Genomic DNA, 22,582 nt, shown 5'->3' with positions numbered 1-22,582 from the left:
TCTAGTATTTTTATGGCAATGTGACGGCAACAACAGAGTGATTATGACATTGTATTTACGAAAAGTTGAATCTTTGTTTCTCTCTAACTATAAATTAAATGGATAAAAATGTAAGTGACATGAATTGTAATTACCAGAACGAAATAGACGAAAGAGAAAATAATTTATAGTGATTGGATAATAAATTGTCGAAATAATATTATACTAAAAAAAATTTTCTAATAATTACGTTGTATTTGTGTTTCAATTATTTTGGTTTTATTTATGTATTATATAAACAAAACACAATAAGTAGCATCGTTATAGGATGCGAGATTTATATATCAAATAATTACATTTAAAAAATTAAATTCATTAAAAATGATTGTATATTGTACATGTGTGCGCGAACACGCACATATGCGAGAACAGGAATTGATTTAATCCTCCATAACAATTTGCATAAATACCTAAACTAATAATTTTAATATATCTTTTAATATTAAAAAATTTAGTAAGAAACATGCAATATATTGTACAAGCTGTCCCTAAAATAAATGGACGAATTAAGGGAACGTATATTCTTTAATTATTTTATAACTGATTTGTCCTCAATATATTTTCTCACTTTTGCTAAAAGGATACGCTCATATGCAACAGTGTTAGTGATTAATGTAGGTCTTCACTTTCACTCTTCAGTCGTTCGTGTTTAGCACTTGATGTAATCGCAATTCTGATACTTTGCGATATTATTAAGAAAAGTCATTCTGTTACCTCAGTCAGGCGTCGCTACTCGCTACTATTATCGTGTAAATTTGAGTCTCATCAATTATTGCATAAATATAAAGAAAAATACCGATCTCGTAAGATTTTCAACAGTGTAATATTTATTTGAGATCGTTCATATTGTGAAGGAAACAGATGTTACGGGGGATTTTGATATTACATATGTCATATGTCAATCGTCTAAACGTGTTTCTATCAATTAAAAATACGCATCTTATCGCAATTTAAATATAGTCTTATTTTAGTAAAGATACTAATAATGGACAAATTTAATTGCTCTTACGATCGTGTAAAGTTTGACGAAGCCTGCGTAAATGTGATATCTGATAATGGAAACTTTAACAAGTGGCTGTATTCGCTTTCTATGGATTGTTTATTAGTAAGTACAATTATAATATTTTATATGTATAATTTTTAAAATATAATTTTTCTAATGTCATAGATAATCGTATTATTTCGTGATTGATATTAAATTTTTAATAGTAATTTATAACAGTAATAAAATCGTGCAGTAAAAGATAAAAAGAAAAATTTAAGCAGTTCTTATTAATAAATTACGATTCGTGACATATAGAAAAATTTTATAGAATTTCATTAAATTCAGCAATATTTGATCAGAATACTAATCTAAAATAAAATTATCAAAGAAAAAGCAGAGTAGATTAATTAATAAATAATTTTTATATAGATTTTGTAACACAAATTTCATCTTTTTGGACAGTATATAAGTTTATAGGCGCATAATAACTGATATATTTTTAACTTTCCGTTATATTTTTTTTAGTGTCCGTATAAACGAATAGCGCAGATTTCAAACAATATCAGTCTAAAATTCAGTACGATCGAAACATTAAAGTGGAGAATATTAAACAATAATGGAAGTGAGAAATATGTATCTTCCAAAATTACAAGGTAAACTTATTATGTAAATTAATTATTTATTTAGTTATTTGATTTAATTATTTAAGGTAGTTATTTAAATTAATATTTATTTTATATATACTAGCTACGTTTTTTCCGAATAAATTTTATTAATAAAAGACGTACATATATATATACATACACATATGCATCTCTGATGAGAATTTTTCTTAGAATACTTTATATAATTTTACAAAAGTTGTACAATTTTACAATAATTTTATAATTTTTTAGAAAATTTTAAAATTTTTGTATAAATTAGAAAAATTTTAAAAAGAACTTATCAAATCTAAAGAAGTTTAAAAAGTGTTTCTCAGAAATTTTTTTGTAAATTTCAAAGAAAAAAATTATTATAAGACATTTTACTAATAAAAAATATACCTTATATTTCATGACAATATTTAAAATATACACATATATATGTCTATGTGCCGTTTTAACTTTAACATATTACTCCAGATAAAAATTCAGAGTTGTTTTTCATTTAAAAGATAAAAGTTTTAGATGGTTTAGTTTTAAAAATGAAATATTATGCGCCAAATTTTTTAAAACATGCAATTTTTGATTAATATTTTCAACATTATCAGCATTGTGTTTAGATGCAATGTCATAATTTTTTCGTATTTTGGTTTTTCTAATCGTTTCACATTTAAAAATATTTCAATTCAATTGTAAAAAATGTCGTAATAGTTTATGAAATATTTTGTGTTTTATATTCTGACATTATACATTTTCCAGTGAAAAGATGAAATAACTCGTAAAATATTTAATGAGTTATCACATTAATACTGTTATATACAGTAAATACATAATAAAATTTATATTATAAATTACACATAATAAAGTAAATCAATATTAAGAAGAAATAATAAATTTAAAAAGGTTGTCTATATAACGTATATTATATCCAATTATTATGAGTTAAAACTTTGTATTTAAGATGTTTTATAAGTATGTTTTTGTTCTGCCAACGCATTGTTTTATCTTATTTTAATTAATGTTTTTCAAATCTTATCTTTTAGCAATATTGTTTGCGAACTGACGCCGCATTTAGGGCAATATGGTTTATACGAATTGGCAGTACAAAACAACAATTGTAATTTTAAAATTATAAAGAATCCAACATATCCGTACACAGGTATGTATGTAAACATTTCTATGTCTGATTAAATCTTGAGATAATTATAAAAATGTCATGTGACATTAAGAATTATACAATTTGAACGTATAAGATGTCAATTGATAAAATACCACTAGTATCTTATACTAGTGGAATTATCACTTTGTTTGTTCATTGAACTTGATAACTGGCATGAAGATATTATCTGGCTGATATCAAGATATCAATAATATTAAAAAGATAATTATTGAATGTAGAATTATAATGATCACTTAAAGAATCGATTAAAATTGTAATAAGATATTATATATAATTCTAAATTTTGAAGGTATCGTTTTTATTCAATACTAATTAACAAAAATAAAAAAAATTTTGACATGCTGTTTTACTTTAAAATACTAATGTTCTTACATTATATATATCGTTCTTCAAATATAAATTTTGAAACATAAAAAATAATTTAAAAAAAATTATATATATATTTACATGTGACAGACAATTTATAGGTTTTTTACTCGTCTTAGTTTCTTTCAAAAATTAACAAAATAATAGTTCATTTTGTCAATTATTATTTATTATTCGACAAAACAATTATCGCTATTCGAAACATTTTTTTATTTAACTATGCTAATAAAAAAAATATAAATTTTAATAAAATCTATATATATTTTTTAAATAATATTTTTACAGAACTTTTCATTACTTTGGGAGTAATTATATTTATCTTATGTGGTATATCTGCTGGAAGATCTTTATGGTATATGATCACAAAATGCGTTACAGGTGTCAAGGATGAATCAAATAATAAAGAACTAACAAAACGTCGCGTAAGAGCAATCGATACATTCAGAGGGTATGAATATATTATTAGATATTATTATTATAGATAAATTAAAAAGTAATAGTATTTTAATAATGACATTTCTAAATAACAATGTTGTTTCAAATGTTAATTTATTACGTAGTATTAAAAAAAATAGTTATTTTTTAAGCATGTAAATTATTTGACAAAGTTTACTTAATATTATTTCGATAGAATAAGTGATGAATGAAAAATTATTAGGTGTGTGCAAAGTTTTAGTCTTTTTTCTCAAAATTTGCCTTTTTGTTTTCACAATATACAGGTAGGTTGAAATACAAACGGGACCAGTATAACCGAGAATTTCATACAATATTAACACAATTGCTTATATGATGCAGGGCCAGTACTCTTTTCATGATTTTTGTTAATGATGGCTCTGGTAGTTATACCATATTGGAACACACAATTTGGGACGGCATGTTACTAGGAGATATAGTATTTCCTTGTTTTATATGGATTATGGGTGTTTGCATTCCTATAGCTCTATCGTCGCAGTTAAAGCGTGGAGTTTCTAAACTTCAAATAAGTTATTCCATTTTAAAGGTAACTGTTACTAGAAAAAATGAAAAATATAATTTATATACGTTAAAACGTATTGATTCGTTTAAAAGAAGACATTGAAAATGTAAAAAAAGTGCAGTCCGGTATATTTTTCATCTTAATCTTAATAATATTTCTAATTTCTCTGTTAATTTGCGATATCTGCTTTTTATCGCAGAGAAGTTTCCTTCTATTTCTGATAGGTGTTTCGCTGAATACATTAGGAACAGATGCGCAAGTGGAAAATATACGGATATTTGGAGTTCTTCAACGATTCGGAGTTACTTATCTAGTCGTTGGCCTAGTGTATCTCTGCTTTCCACCCCAACAATCAAAAATTCTTCGGGTATGAAAATATTAAACATTTTTGTAAACCTCATAATATAAATATATATTATATTACATAGATATGTTATGTGTTCTTTGAATGCTGTGATATTCTTCTTTCGCATCTACATGCGATATCGGACATGAAATATCGGAACAAAACTGCCGGTGTGAAGTTGGCACCCCATTTTTAAAAATCGATATTTTGTACACAGTTCCGTTTGCACCTACAATAGTTCTACAGTTCCTGCTAAGTTTTAACAATAGTTCCGCTGATTTAGCTAAAAAAAAAAAATTTTGTAAATGGGGTGCCAACTTCGCGTGGCACCCCAAGTATCGCAAAAATTAATTTTTATCACGAAATTCTAAAGTTCTCGAAGAGTTCTACAGTTCCTGATAGGTTTCAGCGACAGTTCCGGCCTCTAAGTATTTTTAAACAATTTTTTAAAGTGAGAGTCAGCACCCCACCGCAAGAGTACAGTACCGCATAACGGTCAGTTCCCACCGACTTTTTGCTATTTTCCTACAGTTCTACAATAGTTCTAACGCTTTCTATAGGTTTTGCACAGAGTTCTGGCCTCTACGTTTTTAAACAATTTTTTAATGTCAGAGCCAGCACCGCACCACAAGAGTAAAGTACCACGTAACAGCCAGTTCCCGCGGACTTTTTGCTATTTTCCTACAGTTCTACGATAGTTCTAATGCTTTCTGTAGATTTTGTAAAGAGTTCTGGCCTCTACGTATTTTTAAACAATTTTTTACCGGCAACAAAACTTACATATTAAATAATTATCTATGAAAAGCTATAACGAAATTTTGATTATTGTTGAAATATGTTTCTATAATTTAATAGATATTTTTTATACCTTATCAATAATAACAATATAATATATGCAATTCTTAACTCATAAAAACTATAATGTGTAATTTGACAATGTGCGAATTACAGAAAGTAACATAAATTCTTCGTGTACTTACAGAACCCATCACCGACTTGGATAATGCGGAAAATGCAAGACGTATTAAGTCTTTTGCCACACTGGTTTGTAATGCTGATTTTAGTAATTGTACATTGCGCTTTGACGTTTTGTCTTCCAGTTCCTGGATGTCCCACGTATGTACCTTAACTTTGTTTTTGGACTCTAATTTTTTAATGCTATTATTTATTATGTAGGTCTTATATTGATCTTATTTATAGTGGATATCTTGGACCGGGTGGAAGGCATGAAGATGGTAAATATTTTAACTGTACTGGAGGTGCAACTGGATATATTGATAAAACTGTACTGACCTTAAATCATATTTATCAATATCCAACTAGTCAACCTGTTTATGGATCCGTTCCTTTTGATCCCGAAGGAATTTTAGGTAACTTTTGTTGTTTATCATTACAGTTATAAACATAATTATTAAAATATGTATTATGTATTTAATAAAACACATAGTAGAACGTTTCCTGAAACCACTAAATATTTTTTTAATGATAGGTACTTTAGCCAATATATAAAATCTATCTTTTTTGTTGCAAAAGAAGATCATAATTTGTTGCAGTCTTGTATTTTATCCATTATGTTAAAGAAAATTTAATTTTTAATTGATTAAATAATCTATCGTGAAAAGCACATCGCGATAGTTTTGGAACACTTTTTGTGCTTCTAAAATATGTTTGATATATTTTCATAATCTCATGGTATTTAAGCTTGTGGAAAGCGAGAACTGAACATATATGTTTATAAAGAAATTAATGTTAGTTTACATCCGCGCATCCATACCACATTCGCTGTTACTTTAAGCTAAGTAATATCTTAAGATACTAATACGGCTCTGTGATTTTTTTATGACATCTTAAAAATATTATAATAACCAATCACAAGACTATATTAACGTAAGAACAAACTTTATGAATACTAATCTTTAAGCTTGATGGAAATGATGCCATGTATTACAAAATTTATTGTAAAAAATCACTTGTTAACTGAATTGTGTTTCAAGACTGATAATTTAATCGGCGCGTGGTTTGTATATAGAACTAGATAGGTATATAGTATATAAATTCATTCTGGAACATTATTATGTATGATGTACAAAGCTTAACTTTAGCTCGAACCAAAAAATTATTTCGTTTTTAGTTATATTTTCATATATTGGTCTATAATGTCATTATTGTTTATTGTTTTTATAAATATTAAAAAAAAAGTATTTAAAATTTTTTAGACTGATCTTATTTCAACATTAAAAAAGTAAAATGGAAAAATAGCGCGAAATTGTTACTTTTTAAGCTACGATTACCGTAACTAATTACAGTTATAACTAGTTACTATTTTAATTCAATAACAAATAAGAATAACTGGTCGCTTTTAAAAAATAACTTTCTCTGTATATTTTTTTAGGATGTCTTACAGCGATATTTCAAGTATTTCTAGGTGTACATGCTGGTACAATTCTGATGTTATATAAAGACTGGAAGGATCGTGTTATGAGATGGCTTTTGTGGGCAGTGTTTTATGCTTGTCTGGGTTGCGCCTTTCATTTCACTAACACTATACCCGTTAATAAAAATTTGTGGTAAAGTATTAAAATTCAGTTCTGTTATATATATAATAAAATTTAGTTCTGTTATTTATTACTACAAATAGCAATTTGCGCAATTTTATTTTAATACAAAATTATAAAAATGATTATAATACTAATTCCCCTGTGAATTGATATAATTACGCAGGTCTTTGTCATTTGTATTCGTTACTACTTCTTTTTCTCTGGCTTTTCTTTCTGGTTGTTATTTGCTGATCGATGTTGCTCAAATTTGGCGAGGTGGCCCTTTCAGAATCCCCGGTGAGTAGCTATACGTTTTGTTTAATTTACTCTAAAACTTTGCGTTAAACATATTAATACGCAGCTAAAAATAATCCAAAAGGCATGAAATTATGAAATAGAGGTTTAAAAATATTAGATAGAACATGAAACTATGAAATAGAGATTTAAAAACAATAGACGAAATTGGACAAACATTTTTTTTTTTTTTCAATTATAGTAATTCACATTTAATTTTCTATTTAATTATAAAACCAGTTTTTAAATTATGTTAGCAGCAAATTAAATATAGAATTTAGAGTTACAATATTATAAAAAAAGAACGTATTTTTAGCATTTTTAATATTTTTATTATGTTTTAATATAATCCAATTAATTCAGGCATGAATGCACTGCTGTTATATGTGGGTCATGAAATGTGTTATGAAATCTTTCCATTCCATTGGAGGATCGGCGCCATGGACAGTCGTGCTTTATGTTTAATTGAATCAATTTGGGTGGTAATCCTTTGGGCTATTATAGCGTATATTATGCACCGTAAACGAACATACATCACACTCTGAATAGTATATCTGTTTATAGCACGTTATTACACACATTATATTTTTAATTTATTTCGCATATTAACAGACTGATATGTTTGTATTTATGCGAAATTAATAATTACATATGAAATAAATAAAATTAATTATAAGAAATTATATATGAGAATATGAAGTTAAAAATTACATACAAAAAAAAAATATATATATATATAATGTAGAAACTCGTTTACAATAAAGTGCAACTTTTAAATTTAATTAATAATATATTATTATATAATATACGTATATACGTAAATACGTATATACGTAAATTTTGTATATGAAACTGCAGGCCACATTGCGTTCTTGAGAATAAACAAGAAGATATTTATTAGCATTATCAATATTATAAATAATTTATTTTACAACTTGGATGAGTAATACAGTGATAGCTTCAGGTAACAAGATTAACAATATATGCATAGATATGTACGTTTACACATATTTTTTTTTAAATTATGATTAATATTTTTAAAAAGAGTGTTATTACAATTCCTATAACGATCCATTCATCTTAAATAAACAAACCACGTGCTCGTGCTCACATAATATAACATACATATTGCGACGTGTCGACGTAGCCAATCTACTATAATAAGCCATTTAACATTTTTTTTCTTAAGAAATTGATTAAGAAATTTTGGAAATTAATATAACTTATTATAATTAATTAAAATTTCAAAAACGAGTTTAAGTTAAATATTTGAAAAAATATTACACAGCGATACAAATATGTATTTAATACATATAATAATAACTAAAAACAGAATCTATTATATTTTCATATATTTCGGAAAGAATTATATGATGCAAAATTCTATTTAATTCGATATCGAGATAATTTATATTAGCGATTTGCAGCCCACTTTGAAGAAAGCCTTTGATTTTTATCGATGGATCAGCAAACGGCGACGTAAGTACTATGGATTATTGTAAACAAAATAGAAAAAAGCGCACTAAACAATTCGACTTTGTCTAAGCAGAATTTCACCAATCATTTCTCAGTAATCAGTTGCATCAGGACCTGAAAAATAAGGAATTATATTTTTTAAGAACAATCTTTATATTGTCAATTTACGAAAAAAAAACAAAGTTAAAAAAGTATATACATATTGTGTATAAATTATGTACAGTTTGTTTAAATAAAATTTAAGAATTTAAGAATTTAGTGTGTGTTTGTGATTTGTGCGTGTGTATGTATGTGTGTATGTAAATAAGTGAGTGTACATGTGTATGTGTATATGTATATATACATATATACATAATTCGGTTATATCACAATCTTTTCGTCCGCTACTCTTTTCTCTTATAGTTTCTTTACTTTGTACATTCACATAAAATTTAATATAAAACAACTGCAAAAGTTATTGTATTTGATATACGTCAAATTGTCGAATAATTTCTTCCGTCACACTGTTTATCCGTTTCTCGAATATTTTAGACTCATAAATAATTTTATTTGTGTTTCTTTATCAGTATTAGTTACAACATGCATAAAGCAATCATCAAGCGTTCATAATCTAACTTTCTGCGAAATACAAAAACAGAAGAGAGAGATACAGAAAAAGAAAACAAGAGAAAAATAATAAGGGAAAAGATTACATGCGTCTATAATCGAGCAATAAGGAATACAAAAAAAAATAAAATAATAATCAAATCTCCGTATTCTTAACACTTTTTTACGTTTTTTTCCTCTCTTCTTTCCTCCGCGCGCCTATAACTTTACATTTCTCACACAAAATATGTGATCATACGCAGAATAAGAAAACCTCAAGTAAAAGACGAAAAGTACGCATATACAATATGTCAATAACTATTTTTATTCTACGCATACTATATGTCATTGAAGTAAGAATAGATTTAAAAAGAAGTGTTAAAAATAGGATGATTGATCAGAGCGAAATGTTACAAATATAGAGGTTCAACTATATAATAAATGATAAAAACGAAAGAAAGGAAAGTGGGAAATCTGGAGAAGAAATCAAGAATGATACACGAATATATGGAAACGATATGTACCGATAGAAAAAAAAATCACGTAGCCCGTAGAGCACCTTGGGCATGCTCAGCCCTGTCTTGTGAAGAGAATCGAGAAAAAAATATGTCCGTGGATCGTGGAGAGCGGTTGCTCGCAGCGGCAAACACACCGGCCTCATTCTGCCTTAGGGCCATCAGCAATAGTTGGTTTAGTATTCGCATAAGGACATCGGGATAGGAGGAATCGCCGACGAATGTCGTTAGTTCTGGTCGATTTGCTGTGCCAGCAGGGCTTGTGGCACGCTTTTCGTACTCTTGATTCTCGGGCACAGTACGTTCACCTTGTAGGTCCAAAAGGGCGTCTTACTGTTGAGGATCTTGAAAGCTAAAGAAGGCATAACATCGTGCTCCTGTGGGTTAGGTAATTTCGTGTTTTTCCAAGTCAGAAAATACGAATTATCCTTTGAAGGAATCTCCGGCTGGTGCGCCGGATGGTGGACCTTACCGTCCGATAAACTCACGGTATTTCCATTCATTGCTGTGTCGTGAAATTTTCGACAAGATTGCTCGTGAATAGGCGAATATTCCGGAGATGTTAAACCGCTGGAATAGTTGGAGCAATAACTGTCATCGTAGTTGAACGCATTCGTCTTAAGCGGTAAACTGAGATATTCCTTTCTGCAGGGATCTGTTCTGGTACAGTCAGACAAAATGGAATCGTCGTTCAGAAGCCGAAAGAGTCGTGAGTGCGTTTGCGTTCGTTGATACTTCTTTTGCTTCTTTGTAATGGTAGACTCCGAATCTGTGTCGATCTCACGACACTCTGTGTCGATCTCAGATATCATTCGACTTGTATCAGAAGTAACTCCACTGTCCTCATCATCGGTATCCTCGCGAGAATCTTGGATACTCAACAAGTATTTCATATCTGTCTGACAGAGTTCCTGTCTATCAGGGTCGACACATCGATCATCATCGACTATTACGCAACAATCCTTCTGATTTGTTTGATTTGTATCGACAGTTTGAAGTGTTTCGAAATTTTGCATCCAGGAATGTTCGGATGCAACAATCTTCGACTCAATGATCGTCTTGTCGACGTCAATGAATCCGAAATTATTACAAGCAGATTCTGCTTGGCTATAATTTTCATCGTTTACTGATCCCTCGCTGTTGATTTCCGTATCTATTTCCGATTTAGAAGCGGTACAATCATCGACATTCTTCGGCGCTGATTCCACGACGTTTATTCCGTTACATTCTGTTTTTGTAACTGGGAATTCCGCCTCCGTGTTCTGTTCTTTGCAGTTAGTTTCGCTAACGTTCGTTGAATCTTTCTTGAAAGTGAAATCCACATGCGGTACCGCGGTCTCGATACTCGCCTCATTTTTCATGCTCTCTGTTGCGCCTGTCGCGTCTGACACGTGTCTCTTCACGGTAAAATTCACGCTGGTGTCATTGCTAATATGAAAATTCGCGCTAACATCGTCATCCATATCATTTTTAGCGGAACATCCACTACAAGATCTCTCCGCCTTTATTTTACTGTTGCCGACCGTCACAGTGGTGATGTCTTCATTGTCCTCGGACACGGAAAATTTGAATTTTAGAGGCAAACTCACGCTGACCATTGTAGCTTCGGCATCATCGGACGGATCATCGGTCATCTCGAAAGAAGCTTCATTCTGTTCATCGATCTTCTTCTTACTCTCGCAATAAAGACTTTCAGAACTCAACCGTTCCACATCCTCGTAAATTATGCTTAACTGATGGGGAACGACGTTGTCAGTTATCAGGCTCTCTTGATCACATTGCTCCGTATTCGATACGCGACTACTTACAGAATTCATCTTACCAAACTCTTCTAGATTAGAAGAGTCGAGATTACTTTGATTATCCATGTCACCCTCTTCGTTATATCCCTTCGACTTTGACGTAAAATCCTGTTTTAACTGTGTTGTGCAAGAATTTCGATCGTTTGAATAATCATTTTTCTTAAAAAGTACCTTGTCACCGTGAGTACTACTTTCGGAATTGCTTTGCGAATGTGTACATGAATTATCGACATTCGAGCATTCCGAATAAGCAGTGGGATCGGTATAATTCTCACTGGAAGAAACATTACACGGATTTCTCTTCAATTTCTCGTAAGGATTTATACCTATTGAGTAACCTTCGTATGAATCCGAATCACTATTGGACAATGTATTATTGGAAGTAGTATCATTACAATATTTCTGACAGGAATCCGAAGAATGCTCATTATCGGAGAGAGAATCGCTAGAATCACTAGAATCATTGGAATCACTGCAATCGCTAGAATCACTAGAATCGCTAGTGTCTATGTATGTGTAATTAGGCACATTGATATGCAGACCAAATGTTTTTTTCGATTTTTCAATGTTATTAGAGATCATAGTTTTGTTGGGATCATCTGACGTGTCGTCTTCCTCATCAACTATGTTCATCGCCGTTTTAATACCATTTTTATCACCATTGTAATTCTCGCAGACATTTTTGGGATTATGTGTCCCATTCGATTGTGCGTCCAAGTGATTAATTCCCAAATCGTTGGGCAAGGTGTTTCCTGATTTATTGATCGAACTGTCTTGCATAAAATAGCTATCGTCCTGAGCAGGAGATGAATGAACACTGGCATAATGATTGTGAACGTAGTTACAGTTATTTTCATCAACGTGCGATTGGACATCATTGTAACCCGTTTGGGGGCAAATTACAGTAACGTAACCATACTGGCCTGAAGAATTTTCTTGGTTATTTATTCGTGCCACGTCCGCAAAGTTTTCGTCATAAACCGGATAAAAAAATTCATATCCAACGCACGCATTTTCATCTGGATATTGTAGGTAAGGAAAGGAACGCTTGTCCGCTTCGTTCACGGACTTATTGGGTGGAGCATTATATTGCACAGGATAATAGCCCCACCAACCTTCGGAATGCGACCAGAAGGAAACGGGTCGAGGAGAGAAGAATGCATCTTGCTGATTGCCCGGCAAGTTATTCTCTGTTCGACAGGTGTAATCTGCTTGACGATTTTCTTGTGTAGCTACAACAAACAGCACAATCCATTCAAAAAAAAGTTAAATTCTGTACATACAGAGCGTAAGACAGAGCCGTGCGTGTCGTCTTTATTTTTCTGCCTGAAATTTCCTTCTCTTAATCACACGTCGCATTATGTACTGCATGATCTATGAAACGAGTTTAGAAATAGAAAATTGCCTAGATCGAAAGTACGTCTAAGTTTATCCGCGCTTTCAGTTTTATTTCGCTTTCCCTTTTTCCTTATACCACTATGTCTAGTTGATTTTATTTCGGTAAAGTTGGTATATTAATACGGAATAAAGCGAAATTATTCGGCTGAGAAATGAGAAAACTTACACATCCTGTGTTCAAAGGAAAAAATATTAAATATCATATAATATATCATACAATCTAGTTAAATGTCGTAATAAATTATCGTGATAAATTACAACATTTAATTGTAATTGTACTTGTGGGAAAGAATATATGTTTAAAAATACAAATAAAGTTATATTTTAATATTTTTAACAAAATAGTGTATACGTCAAGTAGATCGTGGTTTTCTCTTACATGTCATTGTGTAATAATAAATGATAATATTATATTAAAAAATAGCATTATTGAGAAAATATTATCTTAATGATTCGATAATTATTATTGAGTCTGATATATTTTGATAAATATCTTTTTTATGGGCAAAAGTTGAGTAAAACTATTTCAGATTAATTGTCAGTCAGTCATCATCGCCATTGCTACATTGTATTCAATATGAAAAGAATTAGGCAATATAATATGACTTCATACAAATTCCTCTTGCCACACGCAAACGGTAAAGATAAATAAAATTATAACTATATTGTGATTATAAATAAAATTATTTATAAAAAAATTTGCGCAGTGAAGAAGCCATTATTGTACTACATCGCATACAATGCCTGTATTCTTGACAGCATAATTTATGGGCACAATATTAATTCAATATTAGCCTAATACGTTCCCAATGTTAATCAATGTATCGCTAATAAATTGCTTTAGGAAAATAGTAAATCTTACACTTTTTTAAAAATAATATTTCTTACAATTTTAAGCTTAGTATTTTTTAATATTGTAATGTGGCAGAACATTTTCGAAGCTAAAATTATTACTTTTTTTATATCTATTTAGAATATCTATTATTTAAAATTACCATATTATTTTCTCTCAATTTCTTTAAAAACTTTTTAAACAATCAATTATAATTATAAATACATTTAAAAGACCTTCGAAAAAGTAACGGTATTTATCATATATTTTTTTATCAGTTTCTCAGATAATAATTAGTCTGTGACACTTTGTTTTGTCTCTCTTCTGTGTGTTGTATGTGAGTGCGTGCGTGCGTGCGTGCCGTGCTTGCGTGCGTACGTGCGTGCGTGTATGTTTATGTAAATAAATATATATATATGTATATGTATAATATATCAGTATATATACATAGCCAAGAAAATTTTATTATTCCTGTGAACACAGGATTGGGAAATTTGAGCGTTGTGACGTATGTTATGTCAATAAAGTAGTCATTAGAATATAAAGCACTTATTATGATATATTAATGTACACATATAAATAAGCTTCTACAATTAATTTATGAACAAGGAATGTGTATGTCAGAATAAATTATTAATTTGTATATTTATGTTAAGTACCACGTAAGAAGATTATGAAATAATTCAAAATACTTTCCCAAAATTGAAACTTTTAAATTTCTTCTACGTAAAAAATGTGGAAAAAAACTGTTTAAGATATTCGTAATATCTTTAAAAATATCCTGTCAGCAAGATAAAAATTTTGTAAAAATATTTGAATCAAATATATTTACCATTATTTTCTGATGCTGTCATTGCTTGTAATATCCTGAAGGATCGAGAAGGAATTGCGCTACCCGTGTATTTCTTCGGTTCTTGTACTTGTTGTTCACTAGGCGGCAAATTTGCTTGTGTCTCTTCTGTATGAAAATGATCACAATCCAAATTTATTATATTTCAGTCATTTTAATAAAATTAAAAAAACAAAATTTATTTTTGCAGTTACAGATACTTACCAAACGACTTAGAGTTTCTGTTTTGCCGCTTATTAACAACGTTTTGTGGTACTGTAACATATAAAATTAGAATTATTATATTGTTTATATTTGCAATGTCCAATCTTCATTGTTTAAGTATTAAGGAGGTTTAATTGATTTAAAAAACAAGAGGTTACAATATATACATTGTATTATTATGCTTTTAATAAAATTCAACGTTAATAAAAGTTTTTAGATAAAAATGTAAAACAATCTTACCAGCACAAGTTACTGAAGCATCATTCGAATCTGTCATATTTTGTAAAAAACGGAAAGCACGTGAGGGTATTGCTGCACCACGATATCTTGGATCTTTCTCTTGATGAAGATAAATTTCTTGGTCGACTGTAAAATATAATAAGAAAATATATAATATTTGTTTATTTCGAGTTTTCAAACGATAGTTTAAAAAGTTAAATCAATTAGTCTTTAAAAATCGTATCAAATATAATTTACATCATATTATATTGATAATAATTAATATAAATGAATAATTTGAAAAACATATATTTCTATGTACATTATAAATCAATGTAGTAAAAAATTAATATGGTAGACACATGAATAATATTATTCTACCTTGCTCTTTAAATTTATTCATGAGTAGTTTTTCATCTTCACTTAATTCCATTTTACGTATTTGTTCTGTACCAACATCATTTAATTCGTCTGTGTCCGTTATTTTTTGAAGGACTCGAAATGATCGCGACTGAATCGGACCAGGCTCGCATTGTTGATTAAGATCGGGACTCCGCTGTTGCACACTGTTAAGAATTTTATTTATAATTAATAATTAAAATAAAATTGCAAACGTTATAAATAACTAACAAATTTGTTAAACTTTTTTCGAAACACGATCTATTTAAAATTACTTTTTAAATAAAATTTAATATATGATATTAATTGTATGTTACTAAAATTGAGTCATTTATTATCAAGATACAAATTATAAACATTACTTATTAATTTAAAAAATTTATATTACTTAAATACATATTACTTATATAACTTAAATACATACTAATTTATATAAATTTAATTATATTTTAATTTAATTTATTTTAATTTAGTCTTCAACTTACACTCTTGCTGGTTTTCCAATCTTAATATTATTTTCCGTAGTTGGTGGCATATTTCTTTTCTCGCTACCTTCTACTACGAGAGGAATAATATAAGTCGTTCCAGTCGATTCTGGCCGAGATATGACATGAATCTGAGACTGCTTTTGATTTTGCGGATGATTTTGCGCCTGATTCTCAAATGTATGTTGTGTAGGCACTTGACCCCATCGTTGCTGATGATGCACAGTTGGAGGCTGTTTGGTAAATTGATGATGACCAGAATCACGCTTCACATCAAATACCGATGGTCTATCTTCGATCTGAAGAATATTATAATGTTAAAAAAATAAAAATTATATATTTTAAGGAATAGCAAGAAATTAATTTACCAACTTACTCGGATAGGTACAACTCGTTCATGCTGTTGCGAATTCGTTTGTTGTGACGTTACAGAATTGATATTCTGCCTCTGCTGCTGTTGCTGCGGCTGCTGCTGCTGCTGCTGCGGCTGTTGAGATAACTGTTGCGGTTTTGTTTGTTGACACTGCGGAATCGAATATTGTTTTTGCTCTTGCTTTTGTTTCGCCTGTGAACATTGCGGAGACGCTTGTTGAACTTGAACATAAATCGGTGAAACTGAATTCTCCGACGAGTCGCTGCCAACCGTTTTATTCACATTCGTACGTTTAGCCCATTCAGGCAATTCTTCCTGAGGCTTATTTTTATTCTGCATCCAAGGTGTAGGAGCCTTGGCTAAAGTAACTTGAGTAGGAGTACCCGGACTTTCAGGAGTGCTCGACTGACTTGACGTGACTGTGATCGGTATTTTAGTATCCACCTTTGTAATATTTCTTGCTGGTTCAGCTTGTTTGTCTACAGCTATAAACAAAATTGAAATGTTTCTTATTTCCGTTATAATTTTATCAAATAATTTATCATCAATCATTTACAACTCGAAACTGATCATGATTTTAACGTATCTATTTAAAAATTGTTTTAATTAACATCCAGAACACACACACAGATTATTATATTGTACAACAATACAATACATATCAAACTTTGAAATTGCCTATAAAACAGAAATTGCCTATAATACAGTAATTTTCGAAAAGATGGAAAAGGGATATAAATAAATAATTACCGTTCGACAATGTTCTACTGACTGAAGGTGATTGTGACATCCTATGGGGTGGCTGGGGTGGCACATTGGAAGGAAAAACGGGAACCGCGACTTGAGGCATCAAGAGATTCGGTGCGGGAGAAACTGCAGGCGATTGCTTCGACTCGATAGCGGATTTTGGTGGTCCCTCTATGCCCTCATCATTAGCATTTTTCGCTACTCTTCTCGCCATTCGTGGACTACGAATCTGCGAGAGATCTAATTTACCGCCCATACCCGGGGTATAAGTAAAGGGTTTCTTGTCTTTCGTTAGCATAGCATTCTGAATGGCTGCTGGTGGTTCATAAACATCGTTGCTAACTACCTGCGGCCTCTTTGCTGTGGCGTTCTATATGCCGCGAATCAAAAAGTATCAGATAAATTATTATTAGCTACTAATTAGATAATAATGAGAGACTAAAATTAAGATTAAATTTTTACTGTTACAGTAAAATATAATATCTTTTTCCATAATATAACGGGTTCAACATATTACTATAAAAAATCTAATTCAATATTTACAATTTTTTTTAAATAAAAAATTTTTTTTAATATATTTAATTTTAAAAGAAATAAAGTTTTATATATATTAACATATCGTATGCTGTACTTTAACTTTTCAAAATAAAATATAATATTTTAGAATTGTGTTCAATATTAGAGAAAATTTAAATAATTAACTTCTTCCTTGTGTATTTGTGAAAAAAATTATATTTATAGAATTCTATTTAATAAATGAATCACTCGATGCTATCATTGATTCTCGTTGTATCTTACGATTTAGTTCATCTTACCTCGGCAGTATTTATCCTCATAGCTGGCAAGTGACCAGACATAGGAGGTGGAGGAGGTGGCGGTGGAGGTGGCCCTGAAATCATACAAATTATGAGTAATACAATATGATATAAAGAAGTGATATAATTAACTAATTAACATTTTCTAATAAACTTATTAAAATGTAACTTTATTAGTGTTTATTTGAATTTTAATCCTTATTCATTATCCTTAAGACTCTGTTACCTGATGCGATATATTTTTTAAATTTATATTTATCTCTTTTTGCTATAAAAAGAAGTGTGACATGTGTACATACCTGCAACCATGACACCCGGATTTCTGTAAACAAAAATCGAACAATTGATTAATTTGGATAAATTTGATAATTAAATAATTTGTTTTTATATAATTATTTTAAATTAAAATACATTTAATTATTTTAATTTTGATACATTTTTCCTTTTAATTAAAAATATATTTTTCTAACGCAAACTGTAATTTTGCTATAATTTGAACACATTAATCAGTTCATTCAAACTAAAACTTGCTCCTTATGCAATGCAACATTATAACATATTCATGATAAAATAAGAATTATTTTTTCGTGATATGTTGTTTTCTCGAAAACATACACATTTAAGAGGAGTAATTAATCTAGTCTTCTTAGTTTGAATGAGACATTGCTATCTTATCACTGGAATGCAACTACTTTAAAGATGACTCATCTTGTGTGTATTCATGCTTTGCGCACGTACGTACATTTACATTTCATACATACGTTTAAATTTAATTTATAATTTAATGTGATTTATTAATGTTTATAAATATACAAATTATAATAATTGCAATTAAGAAAATGATTAAACTTGAATACAATCTCACAAATACAATCTCTGATCTACTTTAAGAAATCATTAATCCATATTGTTCTCAGAGCACGCATACGTAAAATTATCGTGACAATTAAATTGGGAATACAAGAAATACTTAATTAGTCGCTCATATTTCTTCTATCGATCAAAAACTATGTACAATCTGATGAAAGTTGATTAAAATGTCTTTTAGGAGAACACGGTCAGACATTTCCTTAAAAGGATTAAACAACACTGACCACTGGAATCACAGTGCAATTGGAAGATATCTCGCAGTTGTATAAATGTAGGTCGTTATACATCGAACATCGATAATATTACTATCGAAGAAAAAAAAAACTAAGAAAAATAATTATAAATAATTTCTAAGATTCTTATACATACACAAAGTGAGAAAAAGATTGCGAATTAAATATAAAAATTGAATTTTTTAGACTTATAATTAGATTTATATTTGCTTAAGCTCAAAATTATATATATTTCGTTGATTTATTTTTAAACTATGAACTCAATGCGATTTCCATGTGAATCATGTTAAGCCTCAATGTAATAAAATCTTGTAAAGAAAAAGAACATGATAATAATTGAATAAGAGATAATAATTAAAAAAAAAATTTTTTTTATAATAAAATATGTGTAATAGTAGTCTTTATATATGTAAATTTGTCAATAAAATATTCAATAAAAAATCTAACATGAAATTTATATTGCAAAGTGTAACAAAAACAAATAGTTTGTAGAATGCATTAATTTCATTGGTAGTTGTTGTATATGCAAATAATTCATTCAAGAATTAAACAAAACTCTTTTCTAGCAATGAATAGAAGAAGCTGACAATTTTAATAATAGAGTTTTGGAGTCAAGTCTAATACTGTGCCGGAGCGCAGGCGTTTTTATCTTGGCACGACCAGTACAGCACGTGACTCTCACTTTCAGCAGATTCATGAACGCTTCGTTGAAAAAGATAGTGCTTCTTGTGGATGCCAACTTCTTCTACGTTACTTTGACATAAATAAACTATTCACGATGTATATCGATCTCGTTTTTATCAGTACCGGTGACTAATACAATTATTATAAATAAATGTTTGTTTTTAATTTTTTATTTTAGCCATATCATGAAATCCATCTAGCATTTTAGTAATTTCCTGCACTAATAAATTAAAAAAATTTCGCAAAATTAAAAAAAATGTTTATCGTTTGTAAAAATCTCCTAAAAAAAGTTAATTCGGCCAAAAATATTTGTCTTATTCTCTTCTATATCATGTTATCACAAATTATGAAAAGTATTATTTTCTTAAAGTGTAAATTTCTCAGAAAAGTTCGGTCATGGCGAATCAAATCGGTCATGCTGATGGCGGCCACGCCGTAACGCTCGGAACCCAGCCAATAAGCCGCAGCAAGTAGAAATGTATTTAGGTAGATACATGAGCAAGAGTAATTTTAGCGCGGACGGACTTGCGCAGTGAAGTCTCGCACATTAAACACTTCGAATCATTTTATTTTTAGGATTTCTAACATCGCGGCAAATACACGATAAATGTGCGATCATCCCACAATCGTATTGAATGAAGATACTTATCAAATTCAATCAAGAGTCAAGAACTTGGACCTGAAAAACGTATATATTAACTGTGAAAAAATTAAAATTCTACTGTTGGTAACATAAAAGAATATTATCGTAAGTTATACCTATAACCAACAATCCAAATGATTTTATTTTTATTCAAAAAAGATATTCATTTTACTGAAATGTTCACCAAAGTGTAAGCGAGGCATTGCGCCCAATTGGACATAAAAATGCGCTGACTTGCGAAAAAGCTGCGCTCTAAGTCAAATCTTTTTGTCGAATGATATCACTCGTCTCTTGACGATGAAATATGTGTTCTCCTTGGGACACACAACGACAAGGCCGATTTGGCCTTGCGACGCTCGACCCATTGCACGACGATCGAAAAACGAGTTCCATCTCTGATCCTTAATTCTTCCGCGAGGTCTGTCTCTCTTTCAAGTTTTGTGTGTATATGTCGATAAAACATAAACATTACATACAATAATTTTTATCTTTTAATATGACTGACAATGTTCTAAGATATTTTAAAATTTTAATCATAATTCCAACATATCTGCAGTGCTAAATCGAGAATAATTCAACATGATGTTAGATTATAACGCTTGAACTTAATATTGACCGTAAGACTACCGGCAGTTTTAAGTCATGCTTATCTTTCTTTCTTTTCTAACGTATATTCGTTCTTATTGCAAGAAATAAATGCGCTACGATTACATTTTTTATTTGTGGAATGATCCGGAGAGAAAGAGTCACGCGTATTTCAACAATAGACTGTAATTTAGAAGAAACGATGATCTTACCCGACAAATGTCGAAGAGTTCATATCCAAGATAATTTCGTAATTCACTGATGTTGATTCCGCACGCTGGCTTGTGCCGCTACTCACTAGCCGAGAGAGAGAGAGAGAGAGAGAGAGAGAGAGAGAGAGAGAGAGAGGGTGGGGGGAGAGAAAGAGAGAGAAACCGGTTCTCTACACTACTTTTGGGATTCTAAAAGTTGGAGGAGAAGGCGGATATTAAAAGGGATACGAGCAGCTCCGATGCCGACACTAGCGCGCGCCCGCAGCTACTACAGACCGTCGTCGTTTCGAATCGCTTGGTGCTCAGACCTCGTCGTGACTTTACAGACTGGCACGCAGAGCTGAGACGATGTGACTCCACGGTCTTACATCTTTACCGATTTGATCGCCGCATTGCGTTGCTCTCGCGCTGGTCTGGTCACCGCGCGCCGACCGTCTTTCACCGCTCGCCGTCCGCCGCTGCTCGCCAAAATAGCTCGATTCTATTTTAAGATCCCGATATATACAACGTATTTCCTATTATTCACGATATCATCAGGTATACCAAAAAGTCTCAATCTGCCTGGCATTGATTCATACGAAGATCATTGTATTTTATACATATATATATTAAAAATACGAATGTAGACACAGTGTATAACTGTCCTTTAAAAAAACATATAATTCCAATTTGGAATTAAAATCTGATTCAAATTCTCTTTTCACGACATACTGATCAATTTTTACTGTACATTATTTCATAGCTTCTTTTTACAAGATTTTTACAGATTTCGTTGATACTTTTTTTTATTCCGAATACGAAATATCAGAACCATGAAAAACAGCTTCTAGATCATATAAAATAATTCTAAACTTTAAATGTTTTTTCATGTAAATAAGAAGTGGGAATATATAAAATAGAGAGGTTCATATGAAAAATTGAAAATTACAAACACAAAGATATTAAATTTTAAATATTTCGCTAGCATTATCAAATCTGTTCTTACAACTACTAATTTTACAACGGATTCTACTATATGTTTTATAAAAATTATTGTGATACTTAAATTCATAACACCTTACGATGCAATGTCTTAGCAAGTTATAATATGATAGACTGAACGTTTACATTGCATCAACAAAAATTCATTTAATTAAATATATAAAGTTATGTATACTCAAATAAACTCTAAATATTATAAACTAAATAACAATGAAGGTATAATTATTATAAGGCTAATATTCTCAAGTACAATGAAAATGTTTAAGTACAGTGTCCTGAGAAATTTCTAACTTGAAGATAAAAAATAACC

The 22,582-nt window shown here is 30.1% G+C and overlaps 2 protein-coding genes across 2 annotated transcripts; one reads left to right on the top strand and one right to left on the bottom strand.

The window, feature by feature from the left end:
* Nucleotides 1-720: 720 nt before the first annotated feature.
* On the top strand, nt 721-7,981 carry LOC108768734 (heparan-alpha-glucosaminide N-acetyltransferase). The gene is made up of 11 exons (XM_018519284.1): nt 721-1,144; nt 1,550-1,677; nt 2,709-2,824; nt 3,497-3,659; nt 4,007-4,211; nt 4,387-4,554; nt 5,516-5,649; nt 5,734-5,903; nt 6,926-7,100; nt 7,255-7,367; nt 7,728-7,981. The coding sequence occupies exons 1-11, from the start codon at nt 1,025-1,027 to the stop codon at nt 7,907-7,909; spliced, it is 1,674 nt and encodes a 557-aa protein (XP_018374786.1). The 5' UTR covers nt 721-1,024; the 3' UTR covers nt 7,910-7,981.
* Nucleotides 7,982-8,711: 730 nt separating this feature from the next.
* LOC108769423 (probable WRKY transcription factor protein 1) lies at nt 8,712-21,714 on the bottom strand. Its single transcript, XM_018520411.1, has 12 exons — nt 21,292-21,714; nt 18,364-18,386; nt 18,065-18,138; nt 17,253-17,619; nt 16,506-16,987; nt 16,130-16,428; nt 15,627-15,811; nt 15,267-15,392; nt 15,027-15,077; nt 14,805-14,930; nt 9,950-12,974; nt 8,712-8,954 (listed from the first exon to the last, which is right to left on the bottom strand). Exons 1-11 carry the CDS (start codon nt 21,312-21,314, stop codon nt 10,168-10,170), a joined length of 4,563 nt encoding a protein of 1,520 aa, XP_018375913.1. The 5' UTR covers nt 21,315-21,714; the 3' UTR covers nt 8,712-8,954; nt 9,950-10,167.
* Nucleotides 21,715-22,582: the final 868 nt, after the last annotated feature.

This window comes from Trachymyrmex cornetzi, unplaced genomic scaffold (genome assembly GCF_001594075.2).
Source record: "Trachymyrmex cornetzi isolate Tcor2-1 unplaced genomic scaffold, Tcor1.1 scaffold122, whole genome shotgun sequence".
In the NCBI taxonomy this organism is placed as follows: domain Eukaryota; kingdom Metazoa; phylum Arthropoda; class Insecta; order Hymenoptera; family Formicidae; genus Trachymyrmex; species Trachymyrmex cornetzi.
The sequence above is the reverse complement of the archived record's forward strand: the minus strand, read 5'-3'. Positions and strand labels throughout refer to the sequence as shown.